Genomic DNA, 19,698 nt, shown 5'->3' on the forward strand with positions numbered 1-19,698 from the left:
ATGGGTGCTCGCATGCATTACTTGGGGAGCAGTCCTACCAAAAGTATAACTAAAGGTAAAACTTTTTTTTTTTTTTTTTTTAGTTTTGGATAGATTGGAGAGGGATTATAACACTTGTCAGTTTTTATTGCTGTCTGTGGAGATTCCCCTTTTCTATTTGCCCTGTTTACCATTATCATTGAAAGTGAAAGTAAAAGAAAATTCCAAATTTTGTGTTGTTCAAGTAATAGAGGGGAAATCTGCCAATAGGAACACTAATTCTGGTGACCTGGGGGTCCCCAAGGAATTACCCTAATTTGCAGGAATTTTCTCTCACTTCCTGTTTGGCTATGGGACAGGAAGTGAAGGGAAATCTCTGCAATGGGACACCGATGGTGAAAATTCTCCGCAATCCGCAGATCCGATCCATCCTGCGGGGATCGTCAGCTTGCTTTAAAACTTTCCTTTTCGTAGAGCTCGTGGAGAAATCAGTTAACCCTGTATAGGTTGCAAGCCCACGATCCCCGCAGGATGGATCGGATCTGCGGATTGGGGAGCATAATGGATCGGACTCTGCTCCATTATGCTTAATCCGCAGACAACTCTACTATGCCCTTCCTTCCATTCCTTCATCTTTTCTGAGGCCATGTTGTAAAGTATCTGATTGTAGACCTGTTTGTGTTGTCCATAGCAAAGCCTGTTCCTTTCGAGCTTCTAGCACAATGTGAAAGGACACAACCTTCAGGCATGTTTGGTCCAGGGGCGGACTGACCATTTGGAAACTCGGGCACTGCCCGAGGGCCCGGGATCAGTAGGGGGCCCCATGAGATGTCCCTGGTACCCTTTTCTTAGGATTTTTTGAGTTTGGGCAAGGACACAGGGGCCCCATGATCCCCTATTGCCCGGGGGCCCCATGAGTTGTCAGTCCGCCCCTGGTTTGGTCTCATTAAAGTGTCTAAGCTGAGAAAACTCTGCCATTTTGTTGTCCATACAAAACAATGGCCGATTGTCTGGCCAAAACAGACTGCGGCCATTCTTCACTCAAACATTCTAAACCAATTATGAGGCAAATGCAACAGATGAGGCCTCCTATCATTGAATTTTCCTCAAATGTGAATATTTTGACTGCTGTCAGCATCAGTCACACTTTTAAGAATGGTTTAATCTGTTTAATTTGTTCTTCTTTTGCTTTTTTGGTTATAGGTTGTGGTAAAAACGATTGCTGAACCAGTCTCTAAATATACTTTATGCAAATTGTACTGACTTCTGGGCCTTATGCTTTCACTTTTTCATGTCCTATGGTTTGGCGCAGGTTTAAGCGCTTTGGATGTGGTTGAAAAGACACTGTAATATAAATTATATATTTTTGGCACACTTAAAGGAGGTTTCTGTAAAAAATATATTTCCTGTTTCTGATTAAATAAAATATGGTTGTGAAACAAACATTCTTTGTCTGGTTTCATTGTGTACTTTCACGCTGGAGATCTTTTCTTTAAATACAACTCAAGCTTTATTTATGTGGTAACATATTTTAACATGTGTTCGATCAAAGACTATTTAGAGGTGGAAACTGGTAAGCTTTGTGGTGGATGTGACAGATGTCAAAATGGCAGCTATAGGTAGAAGTGTTGAGAGGCTGGCCAGAGTTCATCTACAAAGAAAATAATAAATACAACCAGTGAGTGAAGCTGTGGTAAAAAAACAATGACAGTAATGCGGTGCTAAGCTATGAGGCCTCATGCACATAGATGCACAGTGTCACAAATGTGGGTATTTCAGTGCCTGGGAGGCACAAGTGGTATGCACAGCCAGGCTGAATTACGCTTCAGCTATATGAACGTCTGAGTGGTACATATACAAAAAAAATGCAGAAAGTCTATTTTCAGAAAATATATCCCAGTACATACAGTCAGGTCCATAAATATTGGGACATCAACACAATTCTAACATTTTTGGCTCTATACACCACCACAATGGATTTGAAATGAAATGAACAAGATGTGCTTTAACTGCAGACTGTCAGCTTTAATTTGAGGGTATTTACATCCAAATCAGGTGAACGGTGTAGGAATTACAACAGTTTGCTCAGGGCTGGTTCACACCATAGAAACGCAGTCCAGATGCGTTTCTACATGCGCATTTTTGATGCCTTTCCGGTGCATTTTTGACGTGTTCCGATTCATTTTTTCCCCTCTCTTTTTATTCAATTTAAGTAGGGACACGTGCGTTCCAGTGTGTTTTTGGTGCATTTACAGTGTTCCAGTACAGTTCTATGCAGGACAAATGCAGAATGTTCTTTTTTTTCTGCAACCGGAACGCACTGGATGAATCAGAGTGACTTGCGAGCCACAGGTGTGATAATTACTAGAGGATCGCAAACATGAAACACATAACTACAACTGTGTTGGAAATATCTACAAATATATGTTGCGCTCCTAAATAAATAATAATTAAATTATTACCATTAAATTAATTCAAATTATGATACAAATAACTAATAAAAGTGTATAAATACCAAAAAATATTTAAATAGATAATTTCAACTAATCAATCTCCTCCAAATAAATATCAAAATAATTCCACATGAAATACTCCTCTAAAAAAATATTTTACCAAGTGCTCATAAATCATCTATTAGTGACATGAGGTACTTATGAATATAAATGAAATTGAGGGTATTAGTAAGTACATCATGTCACTAATAGATGATTTATGAGCACTTGGTAAAATATTTTTTTAGAGGAGTATTTCATGTGGAATTATTTTGATATTTATTTGGAGGAGATTGATTAGTTGAAATTATCTATTTAAATATTTTTTGGTATTTATACACTTTTATTAGTTATTTGTATCATAATTTGAATTAATTTAATGGTAATAATTTAATTATTATTTATTGAGAAGTATTTGCGGAACGCAACATATAGTTGCGGAATGCACTAGAACTACAAGCACTGATGTGAACTATGACATTGACAACCATATCACCTACTTTCTGTGTGTTTTGAATGCAGAAAAAGCATACTGATACACATGTAGTGTGAACTGGTCCTTTAGCATTGAAATACGCCTATTTATAACAACTGAGCTTTTTTTTTTTGGGTAACATTATGTTATTTTGTGGGGTTAAGTGGTATGCAGTCATGGGTTTAGAATGCTGGCCCCACCAAAATAGGTCTGGACATACCTATGGTGCCCATGTTAAGTTTTAGAGCTGCGTATCGACTGAAGTTGGCTTCCCAGAGTCTAGTCAGCCACCACCTTCCCTGCCACTACTTCACCAACATCTATACCTCACACAAGAGTATATCAAGGATGTAGAAATGTAAGAGAGCAGCTGCACAGACTCCAGGGAAGTTATATAACTAGGTTAAAAAACAGTCCATTGACCAAAAACCAAAAAGACCAAACTAAAGAACCTGCATCTTTAAAACCCAAACACCACAGCTGATCCAGAGGAAGCAAAAGACTTTGATAAAACTGGATTTGCCCTACCATAGAAGAAATTCCTTCCTTATCCCCTAATGGTCTCCAAAGGCCAGATGCGGCTCTTTGCTTGCTTATATCTGACCCTCGGAGCACTATTCCTCTCACTGACACCAATGATGGGGCACTATTCCTCTCACTGACACCAATGATAGGGGACTATTCCTCTCACTAACACCAATGATGGGGCACTATTCCTCCCACTGACACCAATGATAGGGGACTATTCCTCTCACTAACACCAATGATGGGGCACTATTCCTCTCACTAACACCAATGATGGGGCACTATTCCTCTCACTGACGCCAATGATAGGGGACTATTCCTCCCACTGACACCAATGATAGGGGACTATTCCTCTCACTAACACCAATGATGGGGCACTATTCCTCTCACTGACGCCAATGATGGGGCACTATTCCTCCCACTGACATCAATGATTGGACACTATTCTTCCCACTGATACAAAAGATGGGGAACTGTTCTTCCCACTGACACCAATGATGGGGCACTATTCCTTCCTGCAGAACGAAATGAAAACGAGAGCTCTGATGAAGAAGGGACACCCTTCGAAATGTGTCAGCTGTACTGCATATCCATCCCCTTGATGGGATTTGTGCTGTCTTCAAGTCCCTTTGAGGACTTACATGCCTGATTTTATTCGCTGTTTGTGAGTATATTTTTATAATTAATACATTTTGGTTATTGAGGTAATGCGCAAGGTTGGTGCGCTTCTTGTTTTCATTTTGTTCTGCAGTATTGGTCGGGCTTCCCCAGCCTTGTTTGGAGCCGCACATCCCTACATGCATTGGTGGTCGATTTTTCCAGGTCTGGTTCCATCCATTCACCACCTGTCTGGGTCCTAGAGCGCAGGAGAATTCGTTTTTGATGCACTATTCCTTCCACTGACACCAATGGTGGGTCACTACGCTTCCCATAGACACTAATGATGGTGCACTATTCTTCCCACTGACACCAACAATAGGGCTTTATTGTTCCCATTAATTAAAATGATGGGGCATTTTTTTACTCCCATCGATGCAGGGGCATTTAATCTACTCTGGCCATGGTCCGGCTCCCTCAAAACCTGAAGGACAGTAAACTGGCCCTTTGTTTAGAAAGCCCCTGACCTAAGGTAATTGTATACTCCCTGGGTCAACATTCTGCAATGTTATTCTTTATTAATATTAATAGCCTGGTACATTTTGAGAATTTAAAAGCACGCCCAGCCCTTTTTGGAGTTAATTCAGAGTTGGAAATAACGAGCTTCTGTGGAAGACTATTCTACATTTTAACAGCTATTAACCTTTATTTACACTTGTGCAGGGATGACTGCGCAATCACGTTGCGTGTGTCGCATACAGGGCAGCCTATTCATTTCAATGGGTTTCTCTATGCACACCAAAGAAGTACATGCACTTTTTTTTGTACCTTTTTTTTGGCACGGGATTTTGTGTACATACAAGCATGGTGTACTTGTACTTGGGGTACCATTAGGATGAATGACACCAGAGAGCACCTTCTATAAACACACAGCTCTTTTGCACTGTGGGAGACATAATTTTGCAAGTATTCCTGTATTGCACAGATGTGACCAGGGGCCTACTGTTTAGAAGCCTATCCATACAAGTAAACATGCTTGCAGAAGGAGAAAGTCCGAAATCTGAAAATGGGATATAAGAAGAAAAGAGCATCAAACAGGCAGTCAAGTTCAAATTAAACTGTATTGGTCACAAATCCTTTAAACACCAATGCATTTTGGGAGCTCTAAGGGACCCCCTTCATCAGGTATTGACTCATCAAAAAAGTAGATCCAGACTAAGGAGGCCACACCATATGCTGGAGTTCCTCACGTATACTCCAGCTAATTTATTTAATTACTTTTACATCTCCTTCAGCCTGGATTTAACCCCCTTTGATAATTTAAAGCTCAGATGAATTGGGGTCTTTTAGAAACCCCTTAATGTGTTTGCCATTTAACAGATTTAGTGAAGAATACATTTTGATTTAGACTGTGCTCCTCCTCCTATGAGCAAGCATTAAAAACTTTGCAGAGGTTCCAAAGTTGGCTGTAATTCCCATTTCACACGTTAAGGCATATTTTACCTGAAACGCTGGAGACATTCACGGTTCTGTCATACATTGCTAGGAACTCTGCTGGTTTCAGAAACCTGTTAGACTTGATGAGAAAATGGATGATCTCTTCTTGGACACACATTTCAGGTGCCAAACCCTGCAGATCCACTCCAGGACCTTTACTGCCAGGCTGGAACAATTAAAAGTAACTTAAATAACAACAGCACATAAATCCAGTTACATTCCGCTATTGTTAAATCTTTATTATGTACACAATGAAGCCAAAGGTTTGCAGGTGCTTGACCGTTTCGCCTGTATGAGCTTGTTGGACAACCCATTCCAAAGCCATATGTATTGATATGAAGCCTGTTTCCTTTGAGTCTATAACAGCCTTCACTCTTCTGGGAAAGGCTTTGTGAAAGAATTTGATTGTGTCTGTGGAAATGTGTACCCTAGCTAAAATGACATTTGTGAGGTCAGTATTGTTGTTGGTTAAGAAGAGCCGGCTTGCAATCACTGTTCCAAGTGAACCCAAAAGGTGTTCAGTAGGGTTGAGGTCAGGGATCTGTGAAAGACACCCAAATTTTTTCACACTAAACTTTTTACTCTCACCTTGTGACCTGCTACAATGGTACAATGTTGATGTTTGATCAGCAGCAGACTGACTGCAATAGAAAAATGCAGATCTCTACAAGAGCACACAGAAAACAGTTGCTTTCTATGTGCCCAGTTGACCCTACAACTGAGCAGTAAAATGCATTCTGTTTTCTGCAATGCACCAGAGTGCACCTGAGGTCTTAGATCTGTTTCTACACACTGCAGATGAGCATAGAAAGAAATGAAATGAAATGTCAATTTAAAATAAAGTTTTAGAAAGTAACTTAAATAACAACAGCACATAAATCCATTTACATTCCGCTAACTATTGTTAAATCTTTATTATGTACACAATAAAGCCAAAGGTTTGCAGGTGCTTGACCGTTTCGCCTGTATGAGCTTGTTGGACAACCCATTCCAAAGCCATATGTATTGATATGAAGCCTGTTTCCTTTGAGTCTATACCAGCCTTCACTCTTCTGGGAAAGGCTTTGTGAAAGAATTTGATTGTGTCTGTGGAAATGTGTACCCTAGCTAAAATGACATTTGTGAGGTCAGTATTGTTGTTGGTTAAGAAGAGCCGGCTTCCAATCACTATTCCAAGTGAACCCAAAGGTGTTCAGTAGGGTTGAGGTCAGGGATCTGTGAAAGACACCCAAATTTTTTCACACTAAACTTTTTACTCTCACCTCGTGACCTGCTACAATGGTACAATGTTGATGTTTGATCAGCAGCAGACTGACTGCAATAGAAAAATGCAGATATCTACAAGAGCACACAGAAAACAGTTGCTTTCTATGTGCCCAGTTGACACTACAACTGAGCAGTAAAATGCATTCTGTTTTCTGCAATGCACCATAGTGCACCTGAGGTCTTAGATCTGTTTCCACACACTGCAGATGAGCATAGAAATTAATGAAATTAAATGTCAATTTAAAATAAAGTTTTAGAAAAAGGTAAATTATACTGTGCATATTAAAAAAAAAAAACAAGGCCAAAGAGGTTGCATTGTATACTTGGAAAATGTTTCAATAAAAATGCATTGAAAGAAAAAAAAACAAAAACACAAGGCCACACCCTAAAATAAATCGATTTAGAGTGCGGGCCAGTGTGAACTCTGGAATAAAAAACAAACAAACTTTGTAGTGCCCCCGCCACACTGCAAAGGTTAAATGCTCCTTAACTCTGGGGAAAGAGGAATAAGCTCTAATATGTACCTTTTTCCTCAGGCTTCAACCACGGTGTGACCTGCAGCCTCTTCTTCTTCTGTGTTCCTGCTCACGATTTTCACTCAGTTTCACATGTCACGCATAGGGTAGCCTTTCACATGAATAGGTTAACCTATGAGCAATTGTCACTCTTGACGGGAGTCACTTTGGGTGGGGGGCCCATGGAACACAGCTTCCTTTGGAGAGGTAGGGAGACCCCTGTCTCAGCTCCCCATATCCCTATTATGTGTAAGTCACCCTGTGCCTGTTAGGGGTACAGGGTGAAATGTTCTAATATTGGGGTGGGGGGTTGTTCATTGTTTAATGCCATGTTGTTGCATCCCATTGTTCTATTGTGTGTCTTGCTTGGGAGCAAACTATTATGGGATGTGTTTGTGTATTGGCTTGGTGGGGGGTGTCTGCTGATGTGTATCTTGTTGCTAGATGTGGTTTGTCCCGCCCTGTGTCATTATGCAGGGAGGGGGGAATTGTTCTCTTGAATGTATATATCTTCTATCTGTGTTAAAATAAAGTAGTCTATTTCCTGATTTATTTCAAGACTGGTGTTTTCTAGTCTCGTATGGTCAGCGGTGGTGCCCGTGGACGGTGTTCGGACAGAGAAGTGGTATTATAACGGAAATACCCAAGTGCAGTCTGGGTTCGTTTCCGTTACAGTCACAAACAAGAAGCTTATGCATCTTTTTGTTTTAATTTTTAAATGTGCGTTTGCCATGATTACCACGCAATTCTGTTGGGTGGCAAAAGCGGCATTTGGTGTGTCATTAACAATAAAGGCTCCCAAACGGGCATCATGCATTTAACCATGATTTGGAATCTATTGATAATGACTGCGATTCCAAATCGCCTAATTTGAATGGGGCATTACATCTTATTTCTCTACCATAGACTTAATGACCACTTACCCCCTGCAGTGCAAGGGACAGTCCACCGCAAGGGTATTATTTTACAAAAACAGAGTTCAGCTTCAAGCTTAGTCAAAGTCACTGGACTGAGGATCAAGGATGCCAAATTCAGTAGTAGAAGGAGAAACTTTTTTTTTTTTTTTTAATCATAGGTTGCTGTATCTTGTGATATGCTAGCAGTTTTATGCTGAATTAATATTTTACTGAACAGTCAACTTTTGAGGGAGAATGAGCAGCATCCACCTACCTGCAGCATTTCAGACAAGAAGATCCCGAGTTTCAACAAAGTTGTGATGCACCTTTCCACCACCTCCTCCTCTGATTGGGTTTGTGTAACATCATCAGGATAATGGGACTGAAGCCTCATTATGTGGAAATACCATTGCTGGAAGAGCCTGCTGGAGATATTGTGGGAGATCACAAGAATCTTGGCATCCTGAAGAAGTGAGCTAAAACATTACAAGTGTCAATGTTAGAGTCTGGTGCTACTTTATTAAAGCCTAACTCCAGACAAACATTTAAGACATGAAGGGGAATCTCTCCAGTGAGGCATCAATAAAAACATGAGAAAGAGTAATAAACTCTTAGCCCTGGTTCCCACAAAAAAGCGGTGCGGGAAACCCATGATCCATATGTGTTTCCTGCACTGCATTCAAAATGCATGGACATTGTGATCTGCAAGCTAAAGCGGGAGTCAGTGCAATGTTAGCAACACCCCAAATGCCTAAACTGGATCGCACGATACAAAAGCACTATGTGATCCGGTTGCGGTGCCTTTTCGAAAGTAGTACATGTATTATATATATATGGGATAGCTAGACACCCCATGACTACGAGCATTCGCTCGAAACGCGTCAGGGTCTACAGCTGTGTGATGCCTATACCGCCGGTACCTCGAGGGGTCCCGGCGGCAACTTTGAATCTGGTCAGTACTTTCTTTTTTGTTATGTTCACTTGCCTATTTTTGAAATAAACATTCTTGACATATTGCACTACTGGCCTCCTCTGTTTTGTTGAGCTCCTGAGGGAGCTGGCTACATTCACAGAGTGGTCATCTTTAAATGGGAACGCTGAGTGCAAACCGTGAGGCAGTGAGGGATGCGTGACCAGATCTGACCAGACCTGTGTGAAGATTTCTGATGTCCTTGTTATATTACACAAATGCGTAAAAAGGTTGCGTATCTGGTGAGTGCGCAATCTATATCCTAAATTCTCTCACCTCATCCACAAATTGTGTCATTGGACGTCAGAAGATCATTTGAGATCTCGTTTACACTTTCACCTTGGACTTATCTCCGTTTGACATAGTGCTTTTCTCTCACGATATTAGCCACATATTCTAGTGGCATATATATATTATTGCACAGTGTCACTTTATCATATTTATCCATTTATATATATGTGATTTTATATATATGTGATTTTATTTATTGATTTTACTAGCGCTGCACCCTTTTTTATATAGTACATGTACTACTTTGGTGTGATGCGGTGCAATTTGTGCCCATTCAGAATGAATACGCTCAAGTTGCACTGCACTGAATCGCAGGTGAATTGCATTCCTGTACGATTCATAGACGATTTATAGTGTGAACTTAGGTTTATACCTTGATATATTTTATCCACAAATGTATATATTTTAACCCCTTTATGATCACCTAACATATGTGTAGCAGCAAAAGGGTGGGGGCCCACACACCCAACATATGTGTAGCTGAGCAGCTGATGTTTGTGTGTTGAAGGTGCACTTACTGCGCGCTCCCGATACAGAGACTGAGTTATGAAAGACAGCTCTTGGAGCCTGTTAATCATCAATAGCTGGCGGGACTGGCTCCTGATACTGTGGTTACGGTGACAGCCAATCACACAGCAAGCAGCCTGCTACAGGGGAACCCAAGCAGATGTGCTCCTGAGCCGCAGCTCTGCATGTCCATTCACACACAGAGCCGTGGCTCGGCCATGCTCCCTCCTTCTCTTGATTGGCTCACTGGCTGTGACTGAAATCAGCAGGAGCCAATGGCTCCCACTGCTGCCTCAGCTAATCAGGATAAGGAGTCCCTGGGGAACGGAGGCTCTCATGATATGCATAGAATGCATGAAGATAAAAAACCTTGAACCTATAGAACCACTTTAAAATCGCCAAGGCCAGAAATGCTAGAGGATACTTTTCAAAGCGATTACTCTGCAAAATAAAGCATGCAGATGTGGATAGATGGGTGAGCTTGCTTTGTATATTAAAAATTAATTAAATAGTGTTTTTGATTTGTGGTGCTCAGGTGCAGTGTAGAGTCACTTTAAATATTTGCTGGAGCAAAAGTTTAACAATTATTTCTTATTCAACACTTAAAACAGTTATATTACAGAATGTCCTGAATCATGTTGGAAAAATCTGAATAAAGCATACTTACTTCACACCATCCTTCTGAATGTGGGCTAAATCTTGAATAATTCCGTACAAGATTTCACTGCTAGACTGTAGAGAAATATACCTAAGTTATGAAAGATCGCAAGAGGGAACATAACCAGAGATGCTTTTAGCATCAAGTGTAAATTTTCCAATGTTAGAAAATTAAAACTGACTTCTGATTAGACAATACGCTTCATCTTGAAGGCCCAGTGGACCTAATTCATACATTTGTCAAGAAAAAAACCATCTTGTCAAAAGAAATCAATCTGCTTTTCCCTTTCAGAACATCATAGAAACATGAGAATCTAACTGGTATAAAGTATAGGTATAGAGACAAATGTTTCTTGCTTAACCCCTTCACGCCCGCGCCTCCTGGCCCTTTAAGGGGCTTCACGCCGGGAGGCAGGACGGGGTTTAGGGTCATGCGACCGCCGTGATTGGCTGTCATGGCATTCACATGATCGGAATGGTCCCGATCGCAAGGAAAGATCGGGACCTTTCTGTGGGATGCTGACACGTGCTTTGAGCGCGGGTTCTCAGCACGTTTGTTTACAAATTGTATAGAAATATATGACCACATGACATCAAGGCCCAGCCGCCGAGAGCCCGCATATTTGTGTACTTCCGACGTGAAGAGGTTAACTGATTCCCTCTCGTTCTGGAAGGACGTCATAGGGCATCCTCCCATTCTTGGCACGCAACACAGCGATCGGTGGTGAGCTGTGTCCCTCGGACACAGAGCATCACTGATCAGGGTAAACAGCCAATGACGTTGCCTCTTTATTATTATTATTATACAGTATTTATATAGCGCCAAAAAGTTTGCTCAGCGCTGTACATTATAGTGGGAGACAATACATGAGACAATACAGTTACAATACACGAGGGGTTCGAGGGCCCTGCTCCTTTGAGCTTACAATCTAGGAGGGAGGGGATAGTGGTACAGGAGGAAATGGCTGTGGGGGATAGAGTGGTAGGGGGAGTGGAGGAGATTGGTAGTTAGATGAGGGCGGGGTAGGCTTCCCTGAAGAGATGGGTTTTCAGGGTGTGCCTAAAGGTGAGGAGGGTAGGTGACAGTCTGATGGATTGGGGTAGTGAGTTCCAGAGGATGGGGAAAGACCTTGAGAAGTCCTGGAGTCAGGCATGGGAGGAGGAGATCAGGGAACTAGAGAGTAGGAGGTCTTGTGAGGAGCAAAGAGAACGTGTTGGGTGGTATTTGGATATCAGGTCGGTGAGGTAGTTTGGGGCAGTACTATGAAGAGCTTTGTATGTCAATGTTAGTAGTTTGAATTTTATGCGTTGGCCAATCGGAAGCCAGTGGAGGAAATGACAGAGGGGGGTGGCGGATATGGAGCGGTTGGTAAGGTGGATGAGTCTGGCGGCAGAGTTCAGGATAGACTGAAGCGGGGATAGTCTGTGATGAGGTAGGCCGGTGAGGAGGGAGTTGCAGTAGTCGAGTCGTGAGATAATAAGGGAGAGAATGAGTTGTTTAGCAGTGTTCAGGGTTAGGAACGAACGTATTGGCCATGGGGCTGGAAAGACAGATTGGAGTCTATAGTGACACCTAGAACTTTGGCTTGCGGGGTGGGACTGATGGTGACGTTATTGGTCGTGATGCAGAGGTTGGGGGGGGGGGGGGCGCGGGCTGGGGGGAAAACTAGGAGCTCGGTTTTGGAAAGGTTTAATTTGAGGAAGTGGAGTGACATCCAATCCGATATGTCGTTCAGAAGGCTAGTGATTCGGGTGGAGACTGAAGGGGTGAGGTGAGGGGTAGAGAGGTAGATTTGCGTGTCATCGGCGTAGAGGTGGTAGTTGAAGCCGTGGGAGTGTATCAGCTGGCCAAGGGAGGAGGTGTAGATGGAGAAGAGAAGGGGCCCGAGGACAGAGCCTTGGGGGACCCCAACAGAGAGGGGGAGAGAGGGGGAGGTGGTAGCATTATAGGTAACACTGAAGGAGCGCTGGGATAGATAAGAGGAGAGCCAGGAGAGAACGGAGTCTTTGAGGCCAAGAGAGTATAGTTTTTTAAGGAGGAGGGGGTGGTCAACTGTGTCGAAGGCCACGGAGAGGTCGAGGAGTAGGAGCACTGAGTAGTAGCCATTAGCTTTGGCGGTTAGCAGATCATTGGTAAGTTTGAGTAGAGCGGTTTCAGTGGCGTGTAGGGGACGGAAGCCAGACTGTAGGGGATCAAGGAGGTTGTTGTCGTTGAGGTGGGAGCTTAGGCGGTTGTAGACTAAGCGCTCAAGGAGTTTGGATGTAAATGGCAGCAGAGAGATGGGTCTAAGGTTGTTCAGGTCGGTGGGGTCCAGGGAGGGTTTTTTGAGTATGGGAGTGATGTGCGCGTGCTTTAGGGGGGAGGGGAATGTACCAGTAGTGAGGGAGAGATTGAAGATGTGAGTGAGGTAGCGCAGGATGGAGGAGGAGGGTGACTGTAGGAGTTGTGTGGGGACAGGGTCAAGGGGGCAGGTGGTGAGGCAGCCTTTGGAGAAGACCTTAGTGACCTCTTAAGTGGTAGCAAAGTCAAAAGAGTGGAGTGCTGGGGGGGGTTTTAGTGTGCGGGATGTTAGGTGGGGTGGGGGTCTGGGCAGTTGCGAGGTCAGAGAAGGGGAGTGTTGAGGGGGTTATCATGGGAGGGAGGCTAGGTGGGGTGAAAGTCTGAGCAATGGCGATGTCCTTACGGATTGCGTCGATCTTGTTATGGAAGTGGTTGGCAATCTCGTGGGCGGTGAGTGAGGTACTGGGTGGAGGTGGGAGGGGAGAGAGTAGGGAGTTAAAAGTAGAGAAGAGCCGGCGAGGACTGGAGGAGAGGGTATTGATGAGGGTTACAAAGTAGGCTTATTTGGCAGTGTGGAGGGAGGAGGTGTAGGTGAGGAAGGCAGATTTGTATAGGGTGAACGCTTGTTGGGATCTGGTTTTGCGCCATAATCACTCCAGCGCACGACTGCGTCGTTTAAGATTTTTGGTGTGGTCATTCTGCCAGGGTTGAAGCGGTCGGGGGTCTAATGCTTTGTGTGGTTAGGGGTGCTAAGGAGTCTAGAGCGGCTGACAGCGAGTTGTTATAAGCAGTAGTGGCCAGGTCAGGGCAGGACAGTGGAAAGATACTGTCGTAAAGTCGGTCAGCCGCAGAGTGGAGAGGGGCAGGGTTCAGGTTGCGGAGGTTACGGCTGGTGATGGTTTGACGTTTGGGGGGGAGGTGTTTGAGAACGGGGAGACGGAGAACGTATTGAGGTTGTGGTCAGAGACAGGTAAAGGGGTGTTTATGAGGTTGTGGGGGGTGCATAGATGAGAGAAAACAAGGTCCAGGGTGTACAGGTCTTTACTATGTGATCAGCTGTGATCGGCACTTCCTTTCTTCAGCACTGTCACTATCCGAAGAAAGGAAAGCTGATAATTAGCTTTCCAGTAACAAGGGACATTTACATTGATAATCAAAGCACTGATTGTGCGATGCAGGTCTCCTGCAGACCTGTCAGTTTATCTGCTTGTCCGTAGAATATGTACAGACAAGCAGATATACTGACAGGAAGAATCAATGAACTAGGACAGCGCTCACAGTGCCATGGTAGTTCATTGAAAACTACAAGCCGACAGCCGCTAAGGCTTTTGGGACTTGTAGTTTTCTCATTTACAGACGACTGTTAATGAGTGATGTGGCCGGGCGGGCAGGCAGAGCCCTGCTAGACCAAATGTTTTTTAAATTTTGACATCTAGCAGAAGATCCCCTGCTAGCTGTCAAAGTGGGGGAGTGGAGGCTGGTCCATTCCTAACATGTTACACCCTGAATATAGGTGTAACATGTTATGAGAGGTGAACTTATCCTTAAAGTTATCAGACACATAGAAAAAAGAGGTGGACTGACCTGAACCTCACCAAAGCTGAATAATTACCTCAATGATGTGGATGACACAGGTGGGATAGACCAGCAGTAGGCCTGAGATTGATTCTCCTAGGTTGGATTTTAGCAGTTTTTTGAAAAGCTTCTCACAATGATCTGTTTGTGACAAGAATAAATGTCCTTGTGAAATTGAATAGACGCCCCCATACCACCAATGCTATAAGAACACTGACTTCCAAATTTGCATTCTTAATTTTATCCCACAAATGATTTCTCATCACAATATTGAGTTCACATACATAACCATAACATTTGTAGGTGTTTCTATGAAATATGGAGGCATGGAGCAATAGGTGTAATAGAGAGGGATGAGATGCAGCTTACAATAGAAATCTATAAGAGGCATGAAATAGGAAGCATACATTACTGCATGTAATAAAGAAGGATTAGCCACTGCAGGTTAGAGATGGATGAGGCACTATTTCTCATAGAAATCTATGAAGGAATAGAGATGGATGAGGCACTGTTTGTAATAGAGAGGTGTGAACTACTGCATGTAATAAAGAGGGATTAGCCACTGCAGGTTAGAGATGGATGAGGCACTATTTCTCATAGAAATCTATGAAGGAATAGAGATGGATGAGGCACTGTTTGTAATAGAGAGGTGTGAGCTACTGCATGTAATAAAGAGGGATCAGCCACTGCAGGTTAGAGATGGATGAGGCACTATTTCACATAGAAATCTATGAAGGAATAGAGATGGATGAGGCACTGTTTGTAATAGAGAGGTGTGAGCTACTGCATGTAATAAAGAGGGATCAGCCACTGCAGGTTAGAGATGGATGAGGCACTATTTCACATAGAAATCTATGAAGGAATAGAGATGGAAGAGGCACTGTTTGTAATAGAGAGGTGTGAACTACTGCATGTAATAAAGAGGGATTAGCCACTGCAGGTTAGAGATGGATGAGGCACTATTTCTCATAGAAATCTATGAAGGAATAGAGATGGATGAGGTACTGTTTGTAATAGAGAGGTGTGAGCTACTGCATGTAATAAAGAGGGATCAGCCACTGCAGGTTAGAGATGGATGAGGCACTATTTCTCATAGAAATCTATGAAGGAATAGAGATGGATGAGGTACTGTTTGTAATAGAGAGGTGTGAGCTACTGCATGTAATAAAGAGGGATTAGCCACTGCAGGTTAGAGATGGATGAGGCACTATTTCTCATAGAAATAGATGAAGGAATAGGAGTGGATGAGGCACTGTTTGTAATAGAGAGGTGTGAGCTACTGCATGTAATAAAGAAGCTGAGAGGTTTCATGTAACAAAAAGTGCTAAGGTACTTGTAATCCCTATGAAATGTGTTGGCCTTGGACCCTTTGTTTCTTGGGTAATTTTTACAATAAAGCATTGTTGCGCAAATGCCAGGGGCATGAGAAGTGACTGATGTAATTTCTTTAGCCAAAGGAACAAAGTCACAAGATTTTCTGCTGAGAGCAAGATAAAACCTTGTTTATGGAATAAACCGTGTTTATGACATCTAGTAACCTCACATTAGAAGATAAAAACCTGTTTAGGACATCTAAGTTAGAAATCCTTAAGTCTGGAGGAGATGAATAGAGGTTTTGGGGTAGATAAGAAGCAAAAGTGTGACTTTTCAGATAACGAATATGGTGGTTGAACATGACTATTATCCTCACGGAACCCTTCTGCAAGCCCCACCTGTGGTGGATGGCGCCGCCCACTATTGGACCGCTTCCAGAAAAAGGGTTTATAAGGCGGAGGTCCAGGCAAGACCAGTAGAAGCTCCCCTAGTGGCCAAAGGACACTCTGAAGCTGGGATTTTTACCAAGGCTATATGGGCTCATCGACTGGTCCCACCTATGGCTTCTCCGTGATCCCCTAGGCAGTTGGGTTCCGATGGGATTTGTTCCTCACAGCTTCTCTCATTGCTTCGATAATGTACTAATTCTACGCTGTGACGCTGTCAAATGATGTGTTTATTTCATGCTGTAATGCTCACAGTATTATTGGTGTGTGTTATTATGCAGATTGTAATGACTATAAAATATATCCTCCTGTGTGTCGTGTGATAATAAAAGTGGAGGTTTTGACAGTGGAAGAATATTGCAGTTGGATTCTGTTATTTCTTGGAGTGCCGGGTGAATGCTATGATGTGCCAGGGCAGGTATTCATTGGGTAGTTGGTCTTTCACGATGCATAGAACATGTAATGGTTTAAATGCTGATTAAAAGTACTTGCACGACTGCATGTTGATTGTGTGCATGTATATGACTTGTTTTTAGTAATTGCACCCAGCATCTCTATTACAGTACTGCATGTAATGGAGAGGAACGAGTATTCAAGAAACATCATGTAATAAAGAGGGATAAGGTATTGTGCATAAGAGAGAGGGATGAGGCACTGTGTGCAAGAGAGAGGGATGAGGCACTGTGTGCAAGAAAGAAGGGTGAGGCACTGTGTGCAAGAGAGAAGGATGAGGCACTGTGTGTAAGAGAGAGGGATGAGGCACTGTGTGTAATTGAGAGGGATGAGGCACTGTGTGTAAGAGAGAAGGATGAAGCACTGTGTATAAGAGAGAAGGATGAGGCACTGTGTGTAATTGAGAGGGATGAGGCACTGTGTGTAAGAGAGAGGGATGAGGCACTGTCTGTAATTGAGAGGGATGAGGCACTGTGTGTAATAGAGAAGGATGAGGCACTGTGTGTAAGAGAGAAGGATGAGGCACTGTGTGTAAGAGAGAAGGATGAGGCACTGTGTGTAATTGAGAGGGATGAGGCACTGTGTGTAAGAGAGAAGGATGAGGCACTGTATGTAAGAGAGAAGGATGAGGCACTGTGTGTAAGAGAGAAGGATGAGGCACTGTCTGTAATTGAGAGGGATGAAGCACTGTGTGTAAAAGAGATAAGGCATCCCATCAATTGTATAGGATGTAAGCTGTGTATTCACAGGAGCCAAGCTAACTGGTGGTCCACAACCATGGCTGGAGGGGAAGGGCAGTGGTAGAGGTAAATGTAAGGGAAGTTGGTGAGGCCAGGGTTGTAGTCTGATACCATGACAAATACAGAAGGGCCAAACAGATGAACTGTCATATTAGAAGGACACACCCACCATTTGCCATGGCATTATGCAATCCTGCCCCTACAGCTTTTCTTACAATTCACTTCTTGTGTTTGCAGGTAATGTATGGTAAGTATGGATGGATATCTCTGATATTGGATTGGTTGCGTACGTTCTGATCTATGGATCCATGATTAGACTGCTGCAGGGAGACCAGAGTAAATAGGGTAACATCAGATAGGTATTGCCCTATGCCTCATGCTGTCTGATTACCTGTAAAATCCTTGTAACTCTCTGGAGAGATCTTCGCTGCATAAAGAAGTCTGTGATTGATGGATTTCTGCAAGAATGACAACCAACACCAGTTACAGCAATGTTCATTACATGCCAGATTCACCAGAGGACGTATCATGTAGTTTACTCCTATACTGTACAAGCCTTTCTTTTCTAAAATTTACTAACTGCAGCAAGTCAGACGGAGCCTGCCTTGTTTTCTGGCTGAGGACATCCAGCATCATCTAGCCCTTTCCTCCCCAGCCTGGCTGTCCTTGGCCCACCACTTTCATCCATTGGATTCAGGCCTCTCAAACCCAGAGGCTCAGCATCACATGTGGGCGTTACCACACCCTCCTGTTTTCAGGAAGCTATATACAGTACCCTAACAGCATCTCCCACCAGCCATGATCTGCCTACATTGCATATAGAAACGTAGAAACATAGTGATGATGTCACTGGGTTTAAAAACGTAGTGAAAACAGAAAGGTTTTATTTAATAATTTCATAAGGCAAGAGGATGAACCAAAGAAGACATAATATAAGAGGAATACACTTCAGCCTTCAAAATGAAAGTGTCATAATTACATATAGCTGTGGACATAACATCAGAAGTCTTGTCATCATCACAATGTTACAATGTAACTAAAGACACAACTTTTTTTTTTTAATAGAGTGGAGAGGGATTAGAAGACCTTTCAGGTTTTCATTCCTGTCTGTGTCCCCATTAGGGAATTTCACCCTCTGTTTAACCTATTTACTGTTAAAATGGAGGGTAAAAGTAAATTCCAGATTTTGGGTTGTCACCAGAACAGGGATAGAGTAGAAATCCTCCAGTGGTGACACTAGTTTTGGTGACAGTCAGGGATTCCTTCACTTTGGAGGGAATTCCTTTCACTTCCTGCACTGGCTATGAGACAGGAAGTGAAGGGAAATCTCCCCAATGGGACACAGATCACAAAAAACAAACAGGGAATATAACCCTCCCTTATTCTATCCAAACTGAAAAAAAGTTTTGCTTTAGTGCTTTTTCATACCACTGGCTGGAGGGCGGTAAAACCCTGCAATTGAGCCACGCTATTGCTGCCACCAACTGCTACCTCCTGTGGAGGCTGGGTGTGTACACATGCTGCTGCCACATTGGTTTCTTTGGTGACTGCAGCATGAGCTATACCCCCTGCTGCTTTCGGCAGGCATAGTCAATGTAGTCAAACCAACATATGGCTGGCTTCAAAACAGATCACATGTGCAGCACCATGGTAACTGTATATTAACTGTTCTCCCGCCGTCCTATAGCAAAAATACTGCTACAGGGCGGCAGGGCTGCGCAAAATTGCGTGTATATATACGTGATTTTGCATTTCTGGGTAGGGGGCCTCAGCTGTCGATCATCGGGTCCTGGCTGGTGATTTCCCCTGGCACCCGGTGATCGCCGAGTATCACTGACGGGGGAGAGACCTGTATGTGAACAATATAGATCTCTCCCCTGTCAGCTCCTGCAAACTGCTTTGTATGGCTCTGCTATGCAGAGCCATACAAAGCAATGTGCTGACACAGTGAAACACACATACAGCACACAGTAAAACAGCGCACAGTTAACCCTTTGATCACCCCAGATGTTAACCCCTTCCTGCCCAGTGCCATTAGTACTTTTTATTAGCTCTGATCACTGTATTAGTGTCACTGGGGATGTCAGTGGCAGTTAGTCAGTTCCCCCCCCCCCCCCAGTGTCAGAATGCCCGCTGTAGTCCCACTATAAGTCACTGATCGCTGCCATTACTAGTATATATATATATATATATATATATATATATATATATCGCCATTTGTA

At 43.1% G+C, this 19,698-nt stretch overlaps 1 protein-coding gene across 6 annotated transcripts in view; it reads right to left on the bottom strand.

The window, feature by feature from the left end:
- Positions 1-933: 933 nt before the first annotated feature.
- The window catches only part of LOC149473219 (testis-expressed protein 47-like), a 35,305-nt gene continuing 16,540 nt past the window's right edge, over positions 934-19,698 (bottom strand). For 4 of the 6 annotated variants that reach the window (XM_089683482.1, XM_089683486.1, XM_089683490.1 and 1 more), the window contains exons 3-8: positions 17,868-17,934; positions 14,561-14,664; positions 10,678-10,742; positions 8,517-8,718; positions 5,572-5,731; positions 934-1,630 (exon numbers count right to left, since the gene is read on the bottom strand). In XM_089683482.1, coding sequence (XP_089539608.1) covers positions 1,593-1,630; positions 5,572-5,731; positions 8,517-8,718; positions 10,678-10,742; positions 14,561-14,664; positions 17,868-17,934 — 636 coding nt within the window. In that variant the 3' untranslated portion in view covers positions 934-1,592. The remainder of the gene's footprint in view (positions 1,631-5,571; positions 5,732-8,516; positions 8,719-10,677; positions 10,743-14,560; positions 14,665-17,867; positions 17,935-19,698) is intronic. The other 2 variants (XM_089683465.1, XM_089683474.1) reach the window with 2 other exon arrangements.

Source organism: Staurois parvus, unplaced genomic scaffold (genome assembly GCF_062004578.1).
Source record: "Staurois parvus isolate SC_StPar_1 unplaced genomic scaffold, SC_StPar_1.0 ptg000018l, whole genome shotgun sequence".
Lineage (NCBI taxonomy): Eukaryota > Metazoa > Chordata > Amphibia > Anura > Ranidae > Staurois > Staurois parvus.